Here is a 19,294-nt window from a genome sequence, read left to right as displayed (position 1 = left end):
ATGATACTGATTCACTCCATGATAAGCCAAATTTTGTAACTGTTGAACAAGGTAAGGGGTGTAACAGTTCTAGCCTCAGACAGCCCTTCTATCTATGTGTCATGGGCAGTCACTGATTGTACTCTGATCTAGAGAAGGAGGAATGAGAAACAGTGATAGTAAAGATGAAGAATGGCTGACGAGATGGCCCAGCAGGTAAAGGCACTTGCCACCAAGCCACTAAGCCACCAAGCCTGACAACCTGAGTTCCATCCCCAGGACCCACCTTGTGGAAGAAGAGACCAACTCCAATAAGTCATCCTATGACCTGTGAACATGCACCACAGTATATGTCCTTTCTCCCATAACAAATATAATGCCAACTAAAAAAGAAAGATGATGATGATATGGTTCAAATTGTTCATTTGGAAAATACTTCTACCACATGGGCTGATGATGAGTGGGCTTTTTCCCACTGGCACAAAGAAAATCCAAGATATTTTCTTTCTGTGACAGATATTATGCATTTCTGTAGTGTATATAGTTCTATGTGTCTGTATCATTTATGTTATGTTAGCAAATCAGGATATTAGAATACCTAACCTGGGATTTATGTGCCTACAAAACAGGCCCTAAATAACTTTGAAAGAAAAATTACATTAGGGACTGGATAGATGGCTCAATGGTTAAGGGCACTGACTGCTGTTCCAAAGGAGGTGGGTTCGGTTGTCAGCACCTATGTGTAGGCTAACACTGGTCCATAACTCCAGTTCCAGGGGATCCAACACCCTTTTCTAGTCTCGGTGGCACCAGGCCTGCACATGGTGTATTACATTCAGGCAAAACACAAGCATGAAATGAAAATGAAAAAGAGAGAGAAAAAAAGAAAAATTAATCAGAAATTAACCACTAAAGGAGAGTACTTTGGGTACCTAGAGGACTTGAGAAGAAGAGTGACAGGAAAGGTTACCTGGAAGTGGGGCTCTTTGAGTATACCAACCAGTTCTGCCACATTTTCATCCACGTTTATTAGAGGAGTGATATCTTCAAGAATTTCATTCACTAATTCCAAGTTATTGTCACTGACAGCTTCTAATTTTGAATCTTCAAGTCTCTCATGAGCCTGAAAAGAAAGCAGTGGACTAAATAGCACTGAACCATTTTGTTCAGACTATATTACCTGATTATTTTCTTAGTTTAAAAAAAGTATTTTTATTATTTTTATTTTATGTGTATGAGCGTACTGCCTGCATGTATGTAAGTACACTCATGTCATGCAATGCCCGTAGAGGTCAAAGGAGGGTGTTGGCTCTCTTGGAACTGTAGTTATGGATAGTTATTAGCTCTCATGTGGGTGCTGGGAATCAAACCTGGGTCCTCTGCAAGAGCAACCAGTGTGCTTAACTGCTGAGCCATCTCTCTGGCCCATCATTTTCTTAGTTTTAGAAGATATTAGAGGGGTGGTAAGATGGCTCAGCACTTGTCAACAAGTCTGACGACCTGAGTTCTATTCCCAGGCAGAACAAGAGAACCAACTCCAGCAAGCTGTCCTCTGACATTCACAAACATCACCCTCCATAAATAAATCTAATAAGATATTATTTAGGTCTGATTTACTGAATCCAATTTTTTAGTGAGTGGTAATAGATGGACTTTATAAATGTATCATGCAATATGATAGATTTTGGCTTCTATTCATTCCTACCCTACAAGTCACAAAATACTCATTTTTATAATTACCCCTGAAAAAAAATGAATAGGCCAGATGATTACATATGAAATATGTGATAACCTCCACTTACTACCTATAATTCTAGTGGAGACTCAAAGTCTATTCAATTTTATTAAAGTAAATAATTAAATATAGGAAAAACCAAGGACAGGAACATAATCAATTATTCATATTAACATTTTAAAGTGATATTTTAAAAATCAATCAAGTGTAGTGGCATGTGCCTATAATCTCAGTCTCTGGGAAGCTGAGAAGGGACAAGTGGGGGCTGAAGACCAAGCTTAGACTACATAAAGTACACTGTCTCAAAAAACAAAATTCAGACAAACAATCATTTTGGAAATTCTAGAATCTAGGTTAGTGGGGGCTAGAGCCATACTTCAGTAGTTAGTGCTTACTGTTCTTACAGAGGACCCAAGTTTAATTCCAAGCACCCACATCAGGTGGCTCATAACCCTCTTTAACTCTGGCTCCGAGGGATTCGATGCCCTCTTCTAGCCTCCATGTTTGCCCATACAAATGTGGCATTTGCTCACACAGACACACCACATGCACATAAGATAAAAAATAAAAATAACTCTTTAAAACTGGAAAATCTAGGCTAGGAATACAGCTCAGTACCAGAGTGCTTGCTTAACATGTACTAAGAGTTCTTGGGTTTAATACCCAACACTGAAAAAAAAAAATTAGCACAACATAACTTAGAGCAGGTAGCTCATGATGAGGTCTTTGAAATGGTTTGATTAAAACACCTACCTCCCCCATTTATGAACCTTTGGAGAAGTAACAGTCTCCACAGACAGTGCACTGTGAATAAAACCACCACACTCTCACTCTTTAGTAATAAGAGGAATAAAGCAGGATTCTATATTCGAACTGAGAAATAGCACTAAGCAAGCTCCATCTTCTAAGTATTCTTTGCTTTTCTGACACTTATTAATTTTAAAGACAAGAAAAGCATAACTATTAAGATTGAATTCATAAACCATGTAAGATGACAGATTTTACACTGACATTTCATAATTCGTTTCTATTAATGCTGAATAGAAATCTACATTTGCAGTGTCAGATTGCTCTAATACGTGATACATATGCATCACCATGCAGAGTCAATCCTTTAGAATCCAAATATAACGTTTTTAATCCGTAAAAAAAGATAATCTTTTTATTTAAAATATACCTTCTTCTACGTGATTCGCAAAAGTGAAATACTATTTTTTTTCTTCTTGAGAAACAAGTAAGTTCCTTCCCCGCTGCCCCTTGAGAGACAGAGTGTCTATGTTACTCAGACTAACTGTGAACTGGGCTCAAGCAATTTTTCTGCTTCAGCATCCTGGATATTGAGGGCTGTAGATGTGAGCCATCACCCCGGCTCAAGTGATTTTTTTTTTTTTTTTTTTTTTTTTTTCTGTCTTTTTGAGACAGGGTCTCTATGTAGCCCCAGCTGTCCTGGAGTCACTATGTAGACCAGGCTGGGCTTGAACTCACAGAGATCCGCCTGCCTCTGCCTCCTGAGTGCTGGGATTAAAGGCGTGCACCACCACACCCAGCTGCAAAATACGTTTTTAATTGGAAAAGATAGCTATATATTAAGCAACATTTAAAAAATATTTTATTATTTTTATATTATGTGTATGAGTGTATTGTCTGCATGTGCATAAGTGCACCTGTGTTGTGCAATGCCCATGGATCAGAAGAGGGTGTCAGATTCCCTTGGAACTGGAATTATGGATGGTTGTCAGCCATCACGTGGGTGCTAGGAATCAAACCCAGGTCCTCTGCAAAGCAGCCAGTGCTCTTAACCACTGAGCTATATCTCCAGCCCCGTAAGCAACATTTTTAAGAAAAACCTTAGAAGAAAAAAAATTTAAGTCATGAAATAGACTGATAAAAAAAGCAACTGTAGTTAAACATAAAGTGAAATATCAAAAGACGGAATGTACTTTAAAAACATAAGTTGCTATTTGATCTGGATAAGAAAAAAATGCAAAAACTAGAGAATGGAACAAAGGATAAGAATGAGGAAGTATTCACTTTTCTCAAAATATAATACTACACAAACCAGATAAGGATAAAATAAAAGTATTCAACAAATATAGGTTATCACCACTGGAAAGACTAATATAATCTACACAATTAGTCACTGTTTAAAAATCAAACTAGAATTGCCAACTGTTTAGAATAGCTATTGGTTAAAATTAAACAAACAAACAAAAGCAGATGGATATAGTGACATACACCTGTAACTGCAACATTCAGGAGGCGGAGGCAAGGGGATTGCTGAGTTCTAGGCCAGCTTGAGCTATATAGAGTTTGACACCAGCCTTGACTATAAAGTGAGACCCTGTCTCAAAACAAAAATAGATAAATAATAATTAAAACAGCACAAACAAAACTAAAATAAAACAACAACAACAACAACAACAACAACAAAAAACCCAACCCATTTAGTAACTTGCAACTTGTAATACTTTAACACTCTTATGGTAACATAAGAAAAAAACTTTAAAAAAGTAAATAACCTTAATAATTATTGAAGTCTTCTCCCTTTCGGTGTCAGGTACTATATTCTATGCATGCGGTGTGATGTGTGTCTGTATTTAGCAAAGGTAGGAATGTTAACAAGATCCACCAATTTGCTGAATCCAGATGACTACTAGTAAATGGTAGAATTAATAGCAGGACTTGAGCTCTTACTAAAGCCTATTTGGCTTTATTTCAGAGAACCACTCTAAGGTCATCTTGTAGTTAATGATTCAGTCCGATATGTGATGCACTGTTCTCACTCCGTCAAACGTATGCAATCTGCTGTCACTAACTTTGGCTGCTGCTTCTTAGCACACTCTTCCAGGGTAGGTGTTGTTTTGTTCTATCACATTCCTAACCCACAGTTATTTGGTACTTTACTCGTTCAGAATACCTCCTTGCCCCTTTTACTTTTTTGATAGAAGAGCTGCAAAGATCGTGTGTTTCTCTATAACACAGCTAATAAGTGGCTTACTACTTTCAGGAATCTCTGGAAGCAGGTAGGGCAGGCAGCCTGGCATGTGCAGGGGAAAACAACAGAGACTGTCTCAACCTAAGGTGAAGAGTGACCCCTCAGGTTGCTCTCTGACTTCCATACCTGCACTGTGGCATGCACACACATACTGTAAAGTGCAAAGATGATGTACCAGATTAGGAAAAAGCATTTGTAAACCATCTATCTGATAAATTGCTTGCATTTAAAAATATATTAAAAAAATTTTAAAAAATATTTTATTATTTTTATTTTATGTGTATGAGTGTATTGCTTGCCATGCATATAAAAACACCTGTGTCCTGAAATGCCCATGGAGGTCAGAAGAGGGTATCAGATACCCTGGAACTGGAGTTACAGATGACTGCCGTGTCATGCAATGCCATGGAGGTCAGAAGAGGGCATCGGATTCCTTTGGAACTGTAGTTAAGGATGCTTCGTAGCCACCATGTGGGTGCTGGGAATCGAACCTGGGTCCTCTGCAAGAGCGGTCAGTACTCTTAACCACTGAACCATCTCTCCAGCCCCCATTAAAATATGTATTTTTAAAAACCCCTTCCTTTCATAACTTCATAATGAAGAGAAAATATCTGAAGTTTTAAAAGACTGAATGGATATCTGAACATCTATTTCTCAAAGAAATGTGGACAGCAACAGCCACTTTGAAAAATAGCCTGGCAGATCATCAAACAATCAGTGACCATGACACCTAACAATTCTAGTCCTAGAAATATACCAAAGCAAAATGAGAACAGAGACATACAAAAATCTGTAGAATACTTATACCAGCAGCACTATTTATAATTAAAAAACAGCTGCAGGAGTTGAAGAGATGGCAGTGGTTAAGAGCATTGGCTACATTTGCAGAGGACCTGGATTTGGTTCCCAACATCCACATGGCAGCTAAGAACCTTCTGAAACTCCAGTTCCAGGAGATCTGATGCCCTTTTTGCATGTTACATGCATTGCAAGCATGTGGCCCACTTACATGCATACAGGCAAAACACTCATACACATAAGATAAAAATAAAAGAATTATAAACATTCTTTAAAAATGTAGAAGCAGCCGGGTGTGGTGGCACATGCTTTTAATCTCAGCACTCGGGAGGCAGAGGCAGATGAATTTCTTTGAGTTCAAGGCCAGCCTGGCCTACATGGTGAGTTCCAGGGCAGCTGGGGCTACAGGGAGACCCTGTCTCAAAAAGACCAAAAAAAAAAAAAAAAAGTAGAAGCAATCCAAATGTTCTTCAGTAGATGAATGGATAAACAAAATCTACACAAGGGAGTAAATATTATTTGGCCTTAAAAAGGAATGGTATGTGACTTGGTGAATCATCACTTTTGTCCTAGTAACAATGAAAAAGTTAAAATCAACAATGCTGCTTTAACCTTTTTTTTTCCTTTAATTTTATGTGTATGAATGCATTGCCTACATGTATGTAAGTGCACCCATGCCTTTGGAGGTCAAAAGAGGTTGTCAAATCTCCTGGAACTGGAGCTAGACAGTTGTTAGCTGTCATGTGGGTGCTGGAAAACAAACCTGGGTCCTCTGCAAGAGGAGCCAGTCCTCTTAATGGGCCGAGCCATCTCTCCAGCCCCCTCAACAATACTTCTTATTCAGAGAATTGAGGTTGCAGGGAGACAGAAGGTAGATACAGAGAATCACAGCTTAGTTGAAGAGAAACTCAGAAGCAGAAACTGCAATTACAAACAGCACTGGTATAAGAAAACCAGACAGTTAAAAGCAATGGGGGTGGGGGGCTTCAATATGGGTAGAAGGGTTACAAAGAGGGGGAGGGAGAAAGAAAGATGAAACCAAAGATATTGAAAAATCCAGAGGAAAACATTATTTTATAATCTACACACACACACACACACACACACACACACACACACAGTTTAAATGGAGTTAATCTACATGGGATGATGATGCTTCCCCCAAAAGCTATAGACCATCAAACAAACCTTCCTTTGAGCTGTTGGTCAGGGAGCTCCAAGAGACTACCAAAACAATATAGGCTCTTGTCATTGCCCTTGGCTGTCTCCCAGAACTTGAAGGTAAGACCCTATTGCTGCCCAGTGTGGTGGTGCATACCTTTAGTCCCAGCACTCAGGAGGCAGAGGCAGGTGATCTCTGCTAGATTTAGGCCAGCCTGATCTATATATGGAGTTTCAGGTCAACTGGGGCTACAGGGAGACCCCATCTCAATCTAGGCACCTCTTCCCTGAGGACCAGCTCTCATAATACTAGAAAGTACTTATGCAAGCTGCCAAGGGAGAAAACCAATCAATAGCCCTACCCAGATGTAAAGCCTACAAACCACAAAAATGACTGGATATCCCCAGTATGAAACAATAGCATGGCACTTTTATCTTGGGGATAACCAACAACTTCTAATTGGACTAAAGGCCCACTCAACAGGAGGGAATCCATGCTTGGTACTTAAACCTAGCCAACTACCAAGGGCTGGAGGCATTTTCCTAAATCAATAAAATTTCAAACTACATTCTAAATGCTTATCCTTATACTCACAAATAAGTGTGGCTCTGTTACCCCTCAATCCAAGAAGCTTCTTTTTATAGCAGATGGAGACTATCATCCATATCTTGTCAAAATGCAGAGATTAAGCGACCATAGGTGCCAATCTCAACTGATCCACCTACAACATAACCCCGACACTCAAGGCTCAGGGAACACTGAAGAGAGGGCAGAATGATTCTAAGAGAAAGAGGATCAGGATGCTTGCTTCTAGACAGTGTCCTCTAGACATGACAGGAAAGATACATCCATGAAATAATATGGTTGCCTAAACAGGATCTGCATAGTGATAACACCCGTCAAGGTGTCAGTATGGATGGGGAATTTCACAAGGCCCCATCCCTAGATGAAGAGCTACAGGCAATGGCTACAGAGAGAGAGAACCAGTTTTCACCAGAGATGAGCTACCTAACAGGTTACCCAATCCTAAGTGGTCAGCCCTAAATACATGTACATATGAGCAACACTAAATGGAGTAAGTAGGTTGTGTGAATGTTTAATAAAAAATTAAAGAAGAGGTTATGTCTCTGAGAAAGAGTGTGGGGGAGGTCACATAGGATGGGGAGGGAGAGAGGAGGAAACTATGTAAATAAAGTATTCATATACGGAAATGATCAAGGTAATCAATTTCATCACAGCTATGCAGACTGGGCAAAGGAAACATTCAACCTCAACCCCACCTACCTCCTTCCTTCACCTGTATTGGGGACAAACAAACTCAAAAGATTCAGACTTCTTCCAAGGACAGAGACCACCACTTTCCCACTCCTGCCCTATCAGTAGGGCTCCGGTATAATACAAAACTGCACATCTCAGATGAGGGAGAAATAACCTCCCAAAACAGAAAGCACCAAGGCCAGGTGGGTTCACTAAGTTTCACCAAACATTTAAGGAAGAAATTGAACTGATTCCCTACAACATCAGAGAGGGCCTGCTTCTTATTCAATCAGGCTGGCATTATTTAAATAGTAAAAATGGACAGTAAATAAATTTTCAACAGAGTAAACACTAATATAAGCTATGGGCGTCAACACAATGTATTGGCTTACAGGAACTCAGCAGAAAGCAGAGGTCTTTCTCTCTCATCTAGTTTGCAGTTCGCCTTACTATTCACACCCTGCATTAATGGTACATTTGTTACAACTGACCAAACACATTTATACATCATTAAATTCACAGGCTACATTAGGGCTCATTCTTACTGTTTGTTGTACAGCTCTATGAGTTTTGACAAATGCATGTCAATCTACTTTTTTTTTTGGTTTTTAAAAATATTTTAAGTTTTGCTTTTAAAAATATTTGTTACTATTTTATTTTTTAAAATTATTTTTTATTGAATTTTTATTTCATTAACATCTCAAACAATCTTAATCGTCTTCTTACCCCTGTCCCCACTGGCACCATCCCATAGCCCCCCAACTGGAACCCATATACTCTGTCATTCATGTTAAGGACCATCTGAGGACACTGACATTAATCTACTTTTAATACATCAAACAAGATAATTTCTCTACACCAAAAATCCACCTAAGTCTACCTATTTATTTGTCATCAACTCCCTTCTTCAAACCTTGACAACTGCTGATTCCTTTAAAAGCTGTCTCGATGGCTTTTACTTTTCCAAGAATATCATATAGTTGGAATTACTTTTCAAACTGGCTTCTTTCACTTAACCACATACATTGAAGGTTCTTTTGTGTTCTTTTCTGGTTTGATAGCTTATTTCTTTTTTTCACCGATAATATTCAATTATATAGATGTACCACTCTGTTCCAACTTTATCTACCAAAGGCAACTCAGTTACACCCAAGTGTGGGTTTCTGGGTGGATGTAAGTGATCAGTCATTTGGGTGAATGCTGTCTAGTTGGATCTTGCGAGGAAAGGCCAGGCTGTCTTCCAGAGGCACTGCACCATCCTGCATGCTGCTAGCAATGAGTCATCAGTTTCCTTTTTAGGACATATTTTTCAAGTATTTTGGTGAATTACGACTCTGCAGGATGTTTCACTATGCCTCATAGTTTGTAAGTCTTTTCAAAGAGGTCTCATATGAGGTAGCATGCTAGCTCCCTTTGGTCACTCTACAATGTATACAATACTTTAGAACATGCTGTGTATGACAAATATATAATTCTTGATAGTCATAAGATTTTTATCATAAAACCTTTTTAAAAAATATTTTTATTAAGAATTTCATGCCATGTATTTTGATTAAAGTCAAAGCTATATAATTCTTATTTTTTAAAAGATTTTTTTTCCAGAAAGCCTTTTTAAAAATAATTTTTATTGATTCTTAAGAGTATTTTATACAATGTATTTTGATCATATACAGAGATGCCTCCCCTACCTCCTCTCAGATACATTCTACCTTCCTACCCTTTCATGTTCTCTATTATTTAAGGTTTAGAGTCTAATTTGTGTTTCCTCAAACTTCCATTGTGATATTCTTTTAGGAGTTTTGAATCTTGGTTCTTACTTTTAAATCACTGACCTTAGTTAATTTTCACATACAGCATAAGGAAAGGCTGATGCTCTATTTTTGTAAATGAGTATTCAGTTGGTTCAACATTCACTGAAAAGACTATCATTCTCCATTGGGTTCCTGAGGCATTACTGACATAAGCAGCAGACCATGTGCCTATGTGCTCTGTCTAGACTTTACTCCATGCCACTGATTTAAATACTGACGCCACATACATCATTTTAGTCTTCATTTCAGTCGCCATAATTTGGAAGTGAGCTGTGGATATTCACAAATTTTGTTCTTTTTCAAAATTTTTTGGTTTTGGTCTTTTATGAACTTAGTAATATAAATTTCCTGAAATTCTGGCCAGGGTTATGCTGAATCTTTACATCAGTATGGGGAGAAATGGCATCTTAAGGGTCCTATATGTCCCAACTTCTTCATTTAAATATGATGCATGTATACATCCTTCAGATTGAATAACACTTTAATTTTTAATGTACAGGTCTGGCATGTATTTGGGCAATTCTATTCTTAGTTATTTAAACCTCAGTTTCCAAGTTTTTACTGCTAATATAGAGAAATACAACTGATCTATGCTGATGATCTTGTATCCTTATCCCATCTGAGCTCTCATGTTAGTTCACATTTACTAGAAGGCTTTGTGGGGCAAATACTTCAGATTTTCAACATGGACAATGCTGTCCTTGAGTAGAGGGCTTATTTTTATTCTTTTCAGACTGTATGTCCCGTTTACCTTCTTTCTTCTTGGCTTTTTCACTAGCTACGACCCCCATTGTAAAGTTGAACAGAAATGGTAAAGTGGCCTCCACTCTTATAAGGAAAGATTTCTCCCTTCTTGTGAGTTAGAAGGTTAGCTATGGGGACTTCAAATATAAGTCCTTCTTCTCAGGCTGCAGGAGTTTCCTTCCATTCCCGGCTTGCTGAGTTTTAGTCAGGATGCATGTCCAACCTTGTAAAATTCTTTCTCTGAAACTATTAACTATTTTTCTCAGCATGTGTGTTAAAATGGTGACACAGGCTTTGAAATGTTATAGCAGTCTTGAATTTAGGCAAGACATGACACACTTGGATAATGGGGCATTACTCTCTTTTGTATATTGGTACATTTGATTTACATAGTGAGATCCTGGTTTTTAAAAAAGAATTTTAGATCTATGTTCATCAGGAGAACAACTCTGTATTTTCTCAAAATATTTTTCATATTTGTGTAAGAGTAGTTCCTTAAGACAAAGAGATAAAGTGTTTTCATCCCTTCCTTTTTTCCTAGAAGAAATTATGTAAAGATAAATTTATTTCTTCATTAAATGTTTGAATTTACTGGTGAAGAGATCTGGATCTGGAGCTTGTATAATGGTTTTAAAGCTCAAATATTCAATTTTAAACTACTGAGGCTATTTATCTCTTACATGAGACACCTCTTTCAAGGAAACAATCAGTTTCACTTAAGCTGTCATATTTACTGTCACAAAACTGTTCACAAATTTCTTATCCTTCCAATGTCTGTGCATTTGCAGTGATGCCCTCTCTTACCCCTGAGGTGGTAACTGGTTTAGTTGGAAGTTTATTAGTTTTACCGATACAGTCATAAGTTGTAGTGTATTTGCCCATCTTTTTATGCCCGGTTTTTTTTTTCTTCCTGGTATAAAAGTGCCAATAACAGCTTTATTGGATATAGGTCCAAACTGAAAACAAAGTGTCAATCAACAAGGTACTGAATAAACTAGTTTTTACACAAAATGAATCAGTATTTAGTGATATAAAGAAGCAAATTCCTGATGCTAGCAGAACATAAACCTCAAAAATCTTCTGCCAAATAAAGGAAATCAGGCAAGAAGACATTAATGTCACGTGGCTTCCTTTCTTTGAAGTTTTAGATAAGCAAGGCTAATTATGGTGAGAAAATCCTGAACAATGGTTATCAAAGCGAGAGGTTAGCTGGGAAAGGTATGAGGGAACCTCACAGGGTGATGGGTTTGAAGTTACTCAGAGATTTACGTCTAACAAAACTAGTCCAATGTCCACTCAGAGCCCGATTATTTTATTGCTTATGAACTATATACATCAATTTAAATAAGATGTATTGAGAAAATAAGCTAGCAGTGAGGATGAAGAGGACAAAGGATAAAAAATCCTCAGAACCTAAAATTGACAATGATAGCTGGTTAAGACAGACGATCACTTTTCTCCTCTGGTAGTGTGGATAGCACCTTTTAGCACTATGAAAGCCAGCCAAATAGGGATGAGGCTTCCAAGTCAGCACCAGCTTGATCTCTCTATATCTTCTAACTCAAGTATGTGGTGTCTTCAGCAATTGGGTCTTACCCTCATGTTCTGGAAGGTGACCACTTGTGAGTCATTAAATGCCAGAGGGAGAATAAAGACAAAAGGAAGTGGGCAAGAAAACAAATGTCCAAACTGCTTTAAACAAATAAAACCAGAGCAGTATGCCCAGTTTTATTTACCTTTTTCTACATATTTTATGTTTCATGTGTTCTTGTCCAATATAGGCATTTCCTCTAAGTACTACTTTGCAGTCCACTGTAAGTTTTGTCATGGATTTTCATTTCACTCAGTTCAAACTATTTAGTTTGTGATTTCTTCCTTGGCTCGTGGCTATTTGGGAGCATAGTAATTAATTTCTAAATACCTGGTGATTTTTCTTCAGAGTTCATTGTTCCTGTCTTAGTTGCTTTCTCAAGGCTGTGATAAAACCACCCTGACAAAAGCAACTTAAGGGAGAAAGGTTTTATTTTTGGATTACAGTTCCGGAGGTAGGAAGACATGGCAGCAGCGAGGCAGGGCCTGGTGCAGGTGAAGGAGGCTGGCTGATCTTATTGCATCCATGCAAGAGGCAGAGAGGAAACAAGATGTGCAGGTGGACTATAAAATCTCAAGGCCTGGGGCTGGAGAGATGGTGCAGCTGTTAAGAACATGTACTACTCTTGCAAAGACCAGTGTTTAAGCCCTAGCACTCATGCTCAGGCAGCTCACAACCACCTATAATTCCAGCTTCAGGGGAATCCAGCAACCTCTTCTGTCCTCTGAGGGCACTGTACTCATGCACAAAGTCATATGTGTATGTGTGTATGTATGTACACACATCTATATATAAATACAATTTAAACAATAAAAATAAAATCTTTTTTTTTATTAAAAAAAAATGACCCTCAAGGCCTGCCTCCATGGACTCACTTCTTCCAGCAAGGTTCCACCTCCTAAAGGTTCTACAACCTTCCAAACAGTGCCACCAGCAGAAGACCAACCATCTAAAACCGTGAGCCATTAGAGGGCACTTCACATTCAATTCACAACAATGACTTTCACTTTTTGTTATAGTCTATATTAGTTTCCAAGATCAATCTGCTGAAATATGCTGGATGTGAATTCTGAACCCTATCATTTATAAAGACTCTCAACTCAGGTTAGAGGGAAATCAAATGATTATCTGTCCTTTCTAAGTTTTAGAAATGACCTGACATGCTAATTTCAAGTAAGGACTGTAACTTGGTTTCCTGAAGTTTACTTCTCACATACACAGGTCATTCTGCCTTCATTCTGATGTGTCACTGTGCAAACTCCAGACCTGAGTTTGTCTTTCTTCTCCCTGATTTTTCTGTTCTAAGAATTTAGTTATTATAGATTTCCAGAATTCAAAGTTCTAGTAAGACTACTGAGCTGTGCATTTGTTTCCTCTGCATCACAGGCTAAAAGTTATCTCAGGTATTTTCATAATGTACCCCTTTTATGTCCTTTCTCTTTTGACTAAGATCAAACATTTGTTTCCTTTCTCCCAGGGATTTACAACTCTGTTGTCCATGTCTGAAGACAGGACTTTATATTTGTTTTCATTAATTTTTCTAGCTGTTTCTGAACTCATTAATTCTGACTATGTTTTCTCCCTCTAGTTCAGGTAAAACATGTTCATACCTGTAACTTTACTTTTGGTAGTCAGCCTAAAGATTGTTTTTTGTAAATTTTTATTGGATTTTTGTGTACTTCATACAGAACATCTTAGTCAATCTTAATCATCTTTATACCCACTTCCCCTTCTGACACTTGGAAAAAAAACCTCAATTCCCTGTTATGAGTATCAGAGTCCCGCTTAGTAACACCCATTTTTCTTATTGTCTTTCTTCTTAAAGGCTCTGTCTTCCTTTGTCTTTGCTTCACCAATTTCATTTTGCCTTTAGAATTCAGGAGTGTGACTCTGATGTCCTTGGCTATGCCTTCTGTTTATGTCTCACTTGGCCTCTTGAAGCTGCCTGCTGATGTCACTCATCTAATTTGAAAGTTCCTGGTTCCACATTTTCAACTTTCTCCCCCACTCCCTTTTCCAGGCTACTAACTACATGTTAGATCTTGTCTGTGCATTTCACACATTCTCTGTTCATTTTGTTTTGATTTCATGCTGCCCTCTGTGAGTTTCAGCCGGGATTTTTCTCTTGACCTAGCTTCAAATTTACAGATTCCCTCCTTCTATATCTAGCCTTCTAGTAATTAAACCTACAAAATGTGATAATTTTAGATATTGCATTTCTGAGTGTTAAAATGTCAATTAGATTTGATTCCAATTTTCTAGTCTCAGTATCCAAATGTTTTATTTTTTTCTCTTTTCTATTAAGACAGACTGACATGTTCTAGCCCTTATTTATAACTCTATTAAAAGGATTATTCAGTTACTACCCTAGCTTTTTTGAAGATGCCAGGACCATGGATCAACCACCAAGGGCAGCAGCAGGTGTGGAATGGAGCCAGTGTGAGCCTGTAAGATGAGCTGTGTGTGCTGTGAGTGGCACAGCCAGAGAAGTGGAGCTGCTGAAACACTTTAGAGCCCAGATGATCGTGAGTAAATCCCATGACTTGCTTGCAAATCAAGCTATTTGCTCAACTTAGGTTTCCCTTAAGTGTGCCTGATTCCTCCCTTCTGAAATAAGGCAGTACTGTTCTTGTTTTGGATTTTACAGGAGCCCATAGTTAAAAGGCTTTTAAAAGACACTTTGAACCTTTAAAGAACCTGGGTCTTTTTAAAGGATGTGGGACTTTTAGGGTTGTACTCTCTTATGTTGTGACATTGTTAATATCACATCTCGGGGACAAGAATGGTAGTGGTTTAAAAGTGATGTATTTGTGTGTCAAGCTGACAAGGGGTCAATTGTGCTGGATAGCTTTAGTATCATCTTGACATACCTGGGTAGAAGAAGCCTCAACTGGGGAATTGCTTCCATTGAGCTGGCCTGTGGCCATGACTGTGGGGCATTTTCTTGATTGTTGAGTAATGTGGAAAGGCCCAGCCCACTGTGGGTGGTGCCACCACTGGGTAGGTGGTCCTATGCTGTATAAGAAAGCAAATTGAGTACTGGTCAGCTGAGCAAACCAGTAAGCAGCTTTCCTCCATGGCCTGTGCTTCAGCTCCTCCCTCCAGGTTCCTATCCTGAGTTCCTACCTTGGGCTCCCTAAGTGATGAATTGTGATCCAGGAGAAGAAAGTCAAATAAACCCTCTCCTTCACAAGTTGGTATTGTTCAGAGTGCTTTGTCAGAGCAATTGAAGGCAAACTAGAACAGAAATTGATACTCATTTCTGTATTAGTTACTTTTCTGTTGCTGTGATAAAACACTGTTACTAAGGGAACTTAAAGAGGGAAGAGTTTATTTAGTTTAAGAATCCAAAGGAGCAAGAGTCCATCATGGTGGGGAGATATGGCAACAGAGTGGCTGGAGCAGGAGCGGAAAGCAGAGGTTCATATCTTCAAGCAGGCACAGGAAGCAGAGCGCCTGGAGTTCTGGCAAGGCTTAAGAACTCTCTAAGCCTGCCCCCAGAGACATGCTTCCTCCAGCATGGCCTCACACCTTCTAAGACCTCCCAAAACAGCGCCACCAAGTGGAGACAAAATGTCCAAATACTGGGGGACATTCGCATTCAAACCACCACAGGTGGTTTATGATTACATAGCAAGCACTTTACCCATTAAGCAATCTCCCCAGGTTTTTTCTTTTTGTTTTTTTCTAAGAAAGAACCTCTACACTTACAGGTCACAGAATATAGTGGTACAAGGGGTAGAAAGAATACTAATGCATCTCTCAACTATCATCAACAAAGCTTCCTCATGCAGCAGAAGGAAATGAATACAAAAGGCCACAAATGGCTAAAGCGTAGAAAATAAGGGTGTAGGTTCCTGGATAGGACTCCTACATTAAACTTCATCTACTCAGAACTCAGGGACCATTGTGAAAGAGGAAGCAGAAAGATTAAGAGTCAGGGAGGAGGTACATGACCATAAGGAAGCAGAGTCTTACAGGCCAATGGGACCTTACACATATGAACTTACGGTAATGGTGACAGCATGCACAAGACCCATGCAAACCCAGACAAAAACCCAGTGGAGAACTGGGGAAATGGGCAGCAGGCTCCAATCTTAGCCGAAGAACTCCTGGTGGCTGATTACTGCTCGCTGAGGGAGATCGTTCCGCTGATCTTCTTTAAAGGAGAAACTTTAGCAAGGCTGACTAGCTCCAGTGAACCAACTTGCACTGAGGTTTGTGTGGGGACACTAACATGACTTGAAAGGCCTTAACATAAACAAAAGAATGCATGAAATCTGGTGGGGGTAAGCTATGGAGGGTGCAGAAGGGGGAGGGGCATAAGGTGATTAAGATGTTTTGTATAAAAATGCATAAAAATTTAATAAAAAATACATTAAAAAATAAAGAATACAGTTGCTCCTTTATGTGGTCAAAAGTCAACCAACCATTTCAAGTACTAAAAATAATGATCTGGTGATTCTCTGAAAGGACATTATTATTGGCAAAAACTCAGTCAATTTTTCACTCACAGACGTCATTGACAATACATATAAATGTCACCACCCTGCATTATAGTAAACAGTACAGTACCTAAAACACCCATCCTAAACTTCATCTCGTCATTCACTAGCAAGGTGAACTTATCAACTCTGAAAGCCTTAGCTTTCAATTCATAATATTGTTGCAAAGAATGAACAGTATATTTCAAATTCATGAAGTTGTTATATATACAAAACTTGCACGCGCTAAACAAGCACTCTACCACAGAGCTACGTGTCCAGACTCTAATGTATTTTAAAGACTTGTAAACTATAAACATGCTGTAAAATGCTTTACATAATACAAAAACTTCTAAATCTACAGAAAAGCCTTAAACTAAACATAGGAGCAGGGACAAAACTGATTCACAGACAATAGAAAACAGTATGACTCAAGGAAAGAGTAAAATCTGTTTTAAAAGTACCCAAATGAGCATAAGGCAAACAACTTAATATGGGCTTAAACGGCTCCTATTAATTTACAAAGCCCCTGAAGTTATTACTTTACCTCAACACAGTAAATTGTTAATACATATGACAAGAATTTGGAATGGCAAAGTAATATCCTGCATATTATGACAATACAACAATATTTAGTATGTATATTATGAAAGTATAGGAGTATCTAATAAAATTAAGAAGGCTACAGCCAAAAATGGTCGAAATAAAAATTCCAGTTAGATGATCTGCAAGTAGATTTATTTCTACTAATGAGACTTTATATCACATGACTTTACCATGTGTAACTGTATGAGCAAAATGAAGAATCTCTATCACTGACTCATCTTTACCGAAGGAAAAGTGTAAAAGGTAAGGCTTTCCAGAAGCCTTCGAACACAGAGGATTTTTTTTTTTTTTTTTTAAAGAAAAACACAGAAGAAGGTGAAACCGGCATTCTAGGAGTGCAAAGCAAAAAGAACAAGGTGGTTGTCTGTAAAGGGAGGCTGCAGAGTCACCTGAAACAAGCTCAGGCATGGGCCAGCGAGGTGTGGAGGAGGCAATACACTACTACGTAAAGGAAACGAAAAATAAATGAAGAACAGGTACATGTTATAATGCAAAAGAAGAACACCTTGCTGCTGTTAAAATGAAGACAGAACCAGAATCTCTTTTGCAGGCTTCATTCTAATTCTTGTGCCTTTAGTAACTTCACTAAACCATTAGGGTATTAGGACAAAAGCTAAAGGGTCATTTCATTCTCTGTGGAAGGACAGAATTTTAAAAGCCAAGTGTGGGGGCTGGAGAGATGGTTCAGTTCCCAGCACCCACGTGGTAGCTAACTACAGTATCAGGGGATTCTATGCCCTCTTCTGGCCTCTTCAGGTATCACACACATTCAGGCAAAACACTCATACATAAAATTAAACAAAAATAATCTTTTATAAAATGGTAAGTGTGGTTTTATCTTTGTAAATATTATGATTTCATTTTAATTGTGTTATTTGCTAACAACATCTAAAAATATATTAACTAAGTTCCAAATATTATCACTGAAAAGACTTCTATAAAAGCAATTCTCAATATAATTCAGCAATCTTATGAATAAACCAATATACCTTAGCAAGTGATTTTACAATAGGATTCTCCATAATCCCCTTGAGGAAAATTAAGTCTATTTCTTCTGCTCCTGTAGATGAGGGCAGGTCAGTAAGGTTTTCCAAGACTTGCTGCATTGCTGCTGAGATAAAAGCCACATTAAAATTAAATAAGTAAACAAAGCAAGACTTAAACTCTTAGCCATTAGAAAAATCATATTCTTAACAATGAATTATTAAATAGTATGAGTTTCAAGTTAATGTCCCATGAATTAGAATTGATTTTTACATGGCTTTTTTTAAATACACATGTACTTATAACTTTCATTTGCTTTACATTTTTCAAATTTGAAAATACTACCCAAGAAGAAATAAAAAAATTTGAATAGCTTTATATAAACTATACAGATTAATCCTTCTAAAGACAGATGCAAAAATGAAAGACTAGCAAAATGAACCAGAAATCTATGGAAAGATTACCCCAGGAAAGCAATATATGACAGTCACTCAATATAATACACAATAATAACAGAACAAAAGCCACAGACACACGAGGTAGGTATCCGACAAAATCCAAAACCTTTTTCATGTTACAAATTATTCCCAATTCTTTCCCCTCCCCCAAAAAGCATTAACCAAACTAGTAACAGTAAGGAAATTCCTTGCCCAATAAAGGCATCTATAAAAATCTGCAGCCAACAGCATACTTGATGGCAAAAGAGGAATGAATTCCCTGGAAAAACAAGGAACAAGAGAAAGTTTGCTTCTGGTGTTTAATTAACCGGGTAGAAAAGTGATGGAGATTAAAAACACATCCTGGGCTATTTTTCAGATCCTCATACATTGCTCCTGTTTTTGATCACATGAAATACAATTGGAACATTAATGGATTTGCCAGTACCACATGTCCTGGGAAGAGAATCTTGACTAGTATAAAGCTGTCAATCATTCTTAACCAAATTTTACTTTTTTCTTTTCTGTTTTCTTTCTCTTCCCTTTTCTTCTTTCTCATTTCTCCTTTCACCTCTGTCTCCTCTCCCCTCCTCTTCGATCACTCCCTGCCCTCTCCCTCCTCTCTCCTGGCTGGCCTGGAACTCACTAGGCAGACCAGGTTGGCCTTGATCTTGCTGTGATCTTTCTGCCTGTGTCCAGAGTACTGCAACT

General features: G+C 38.2%; 1 protein-coding gene across 5 annotated transcripts in view; it reads right to left on the bottom strand.

The window, feature by feature from the left end:
• Positions 1-19,294, bottom strand: part of Mpp6 (membrane palmitoylated protein 6) — a 135,581-nt gene that overhangs the window by 61,868 nt on the left and 54,419 nt on the right. For 2 of the 5 annotated variants that reach the window (XM_029567535.1, XM_029567536.1), the window contains exons 2-3: positions 18,152-18,270; positions 950-1,102 (exon numbers count right to left, since the gene is read on the bottom strand). In XM_029567535.1, the coding sequence (XP_029423395.1) occupies positions 950-1,102; positions 18,152-18,268 (270 nt within the window). In that variant the 5' untranslated portion in view covers positions 18,269-18,270. Of the gene's footprint in view, positions 1-949; positions 1,103-18,151; positions 18,274-19,294 lie in introns of those variants that run through there. The other 3 variants (XM_008841485.2, XM_029567537.1, XM_008841486.3) reach the window with 2 other exon arrangements.

The sequence above is a fragment of the Nannospalax galili genome, unplaced genomic scaffold, assembly GCF_000622305.1.
Source record: "Nannospalax galili isolate Female #2095 unplaced genomic scaffold, S.galili_v1.0 scaffold158, whole genome shotgun sequence".
Classification (NCBI taxonomy): Eukaryota; Metazoa; Chordata; class Mammalia; order Rodentia; family Spalacidae; genus Nannospalax; species Nannospalax galili.
The sequence above is the reverse complement of the archived record's forward strand: the minus strand, read 5'-3'. Positions and strand labels throughout refer to the sequence as shown.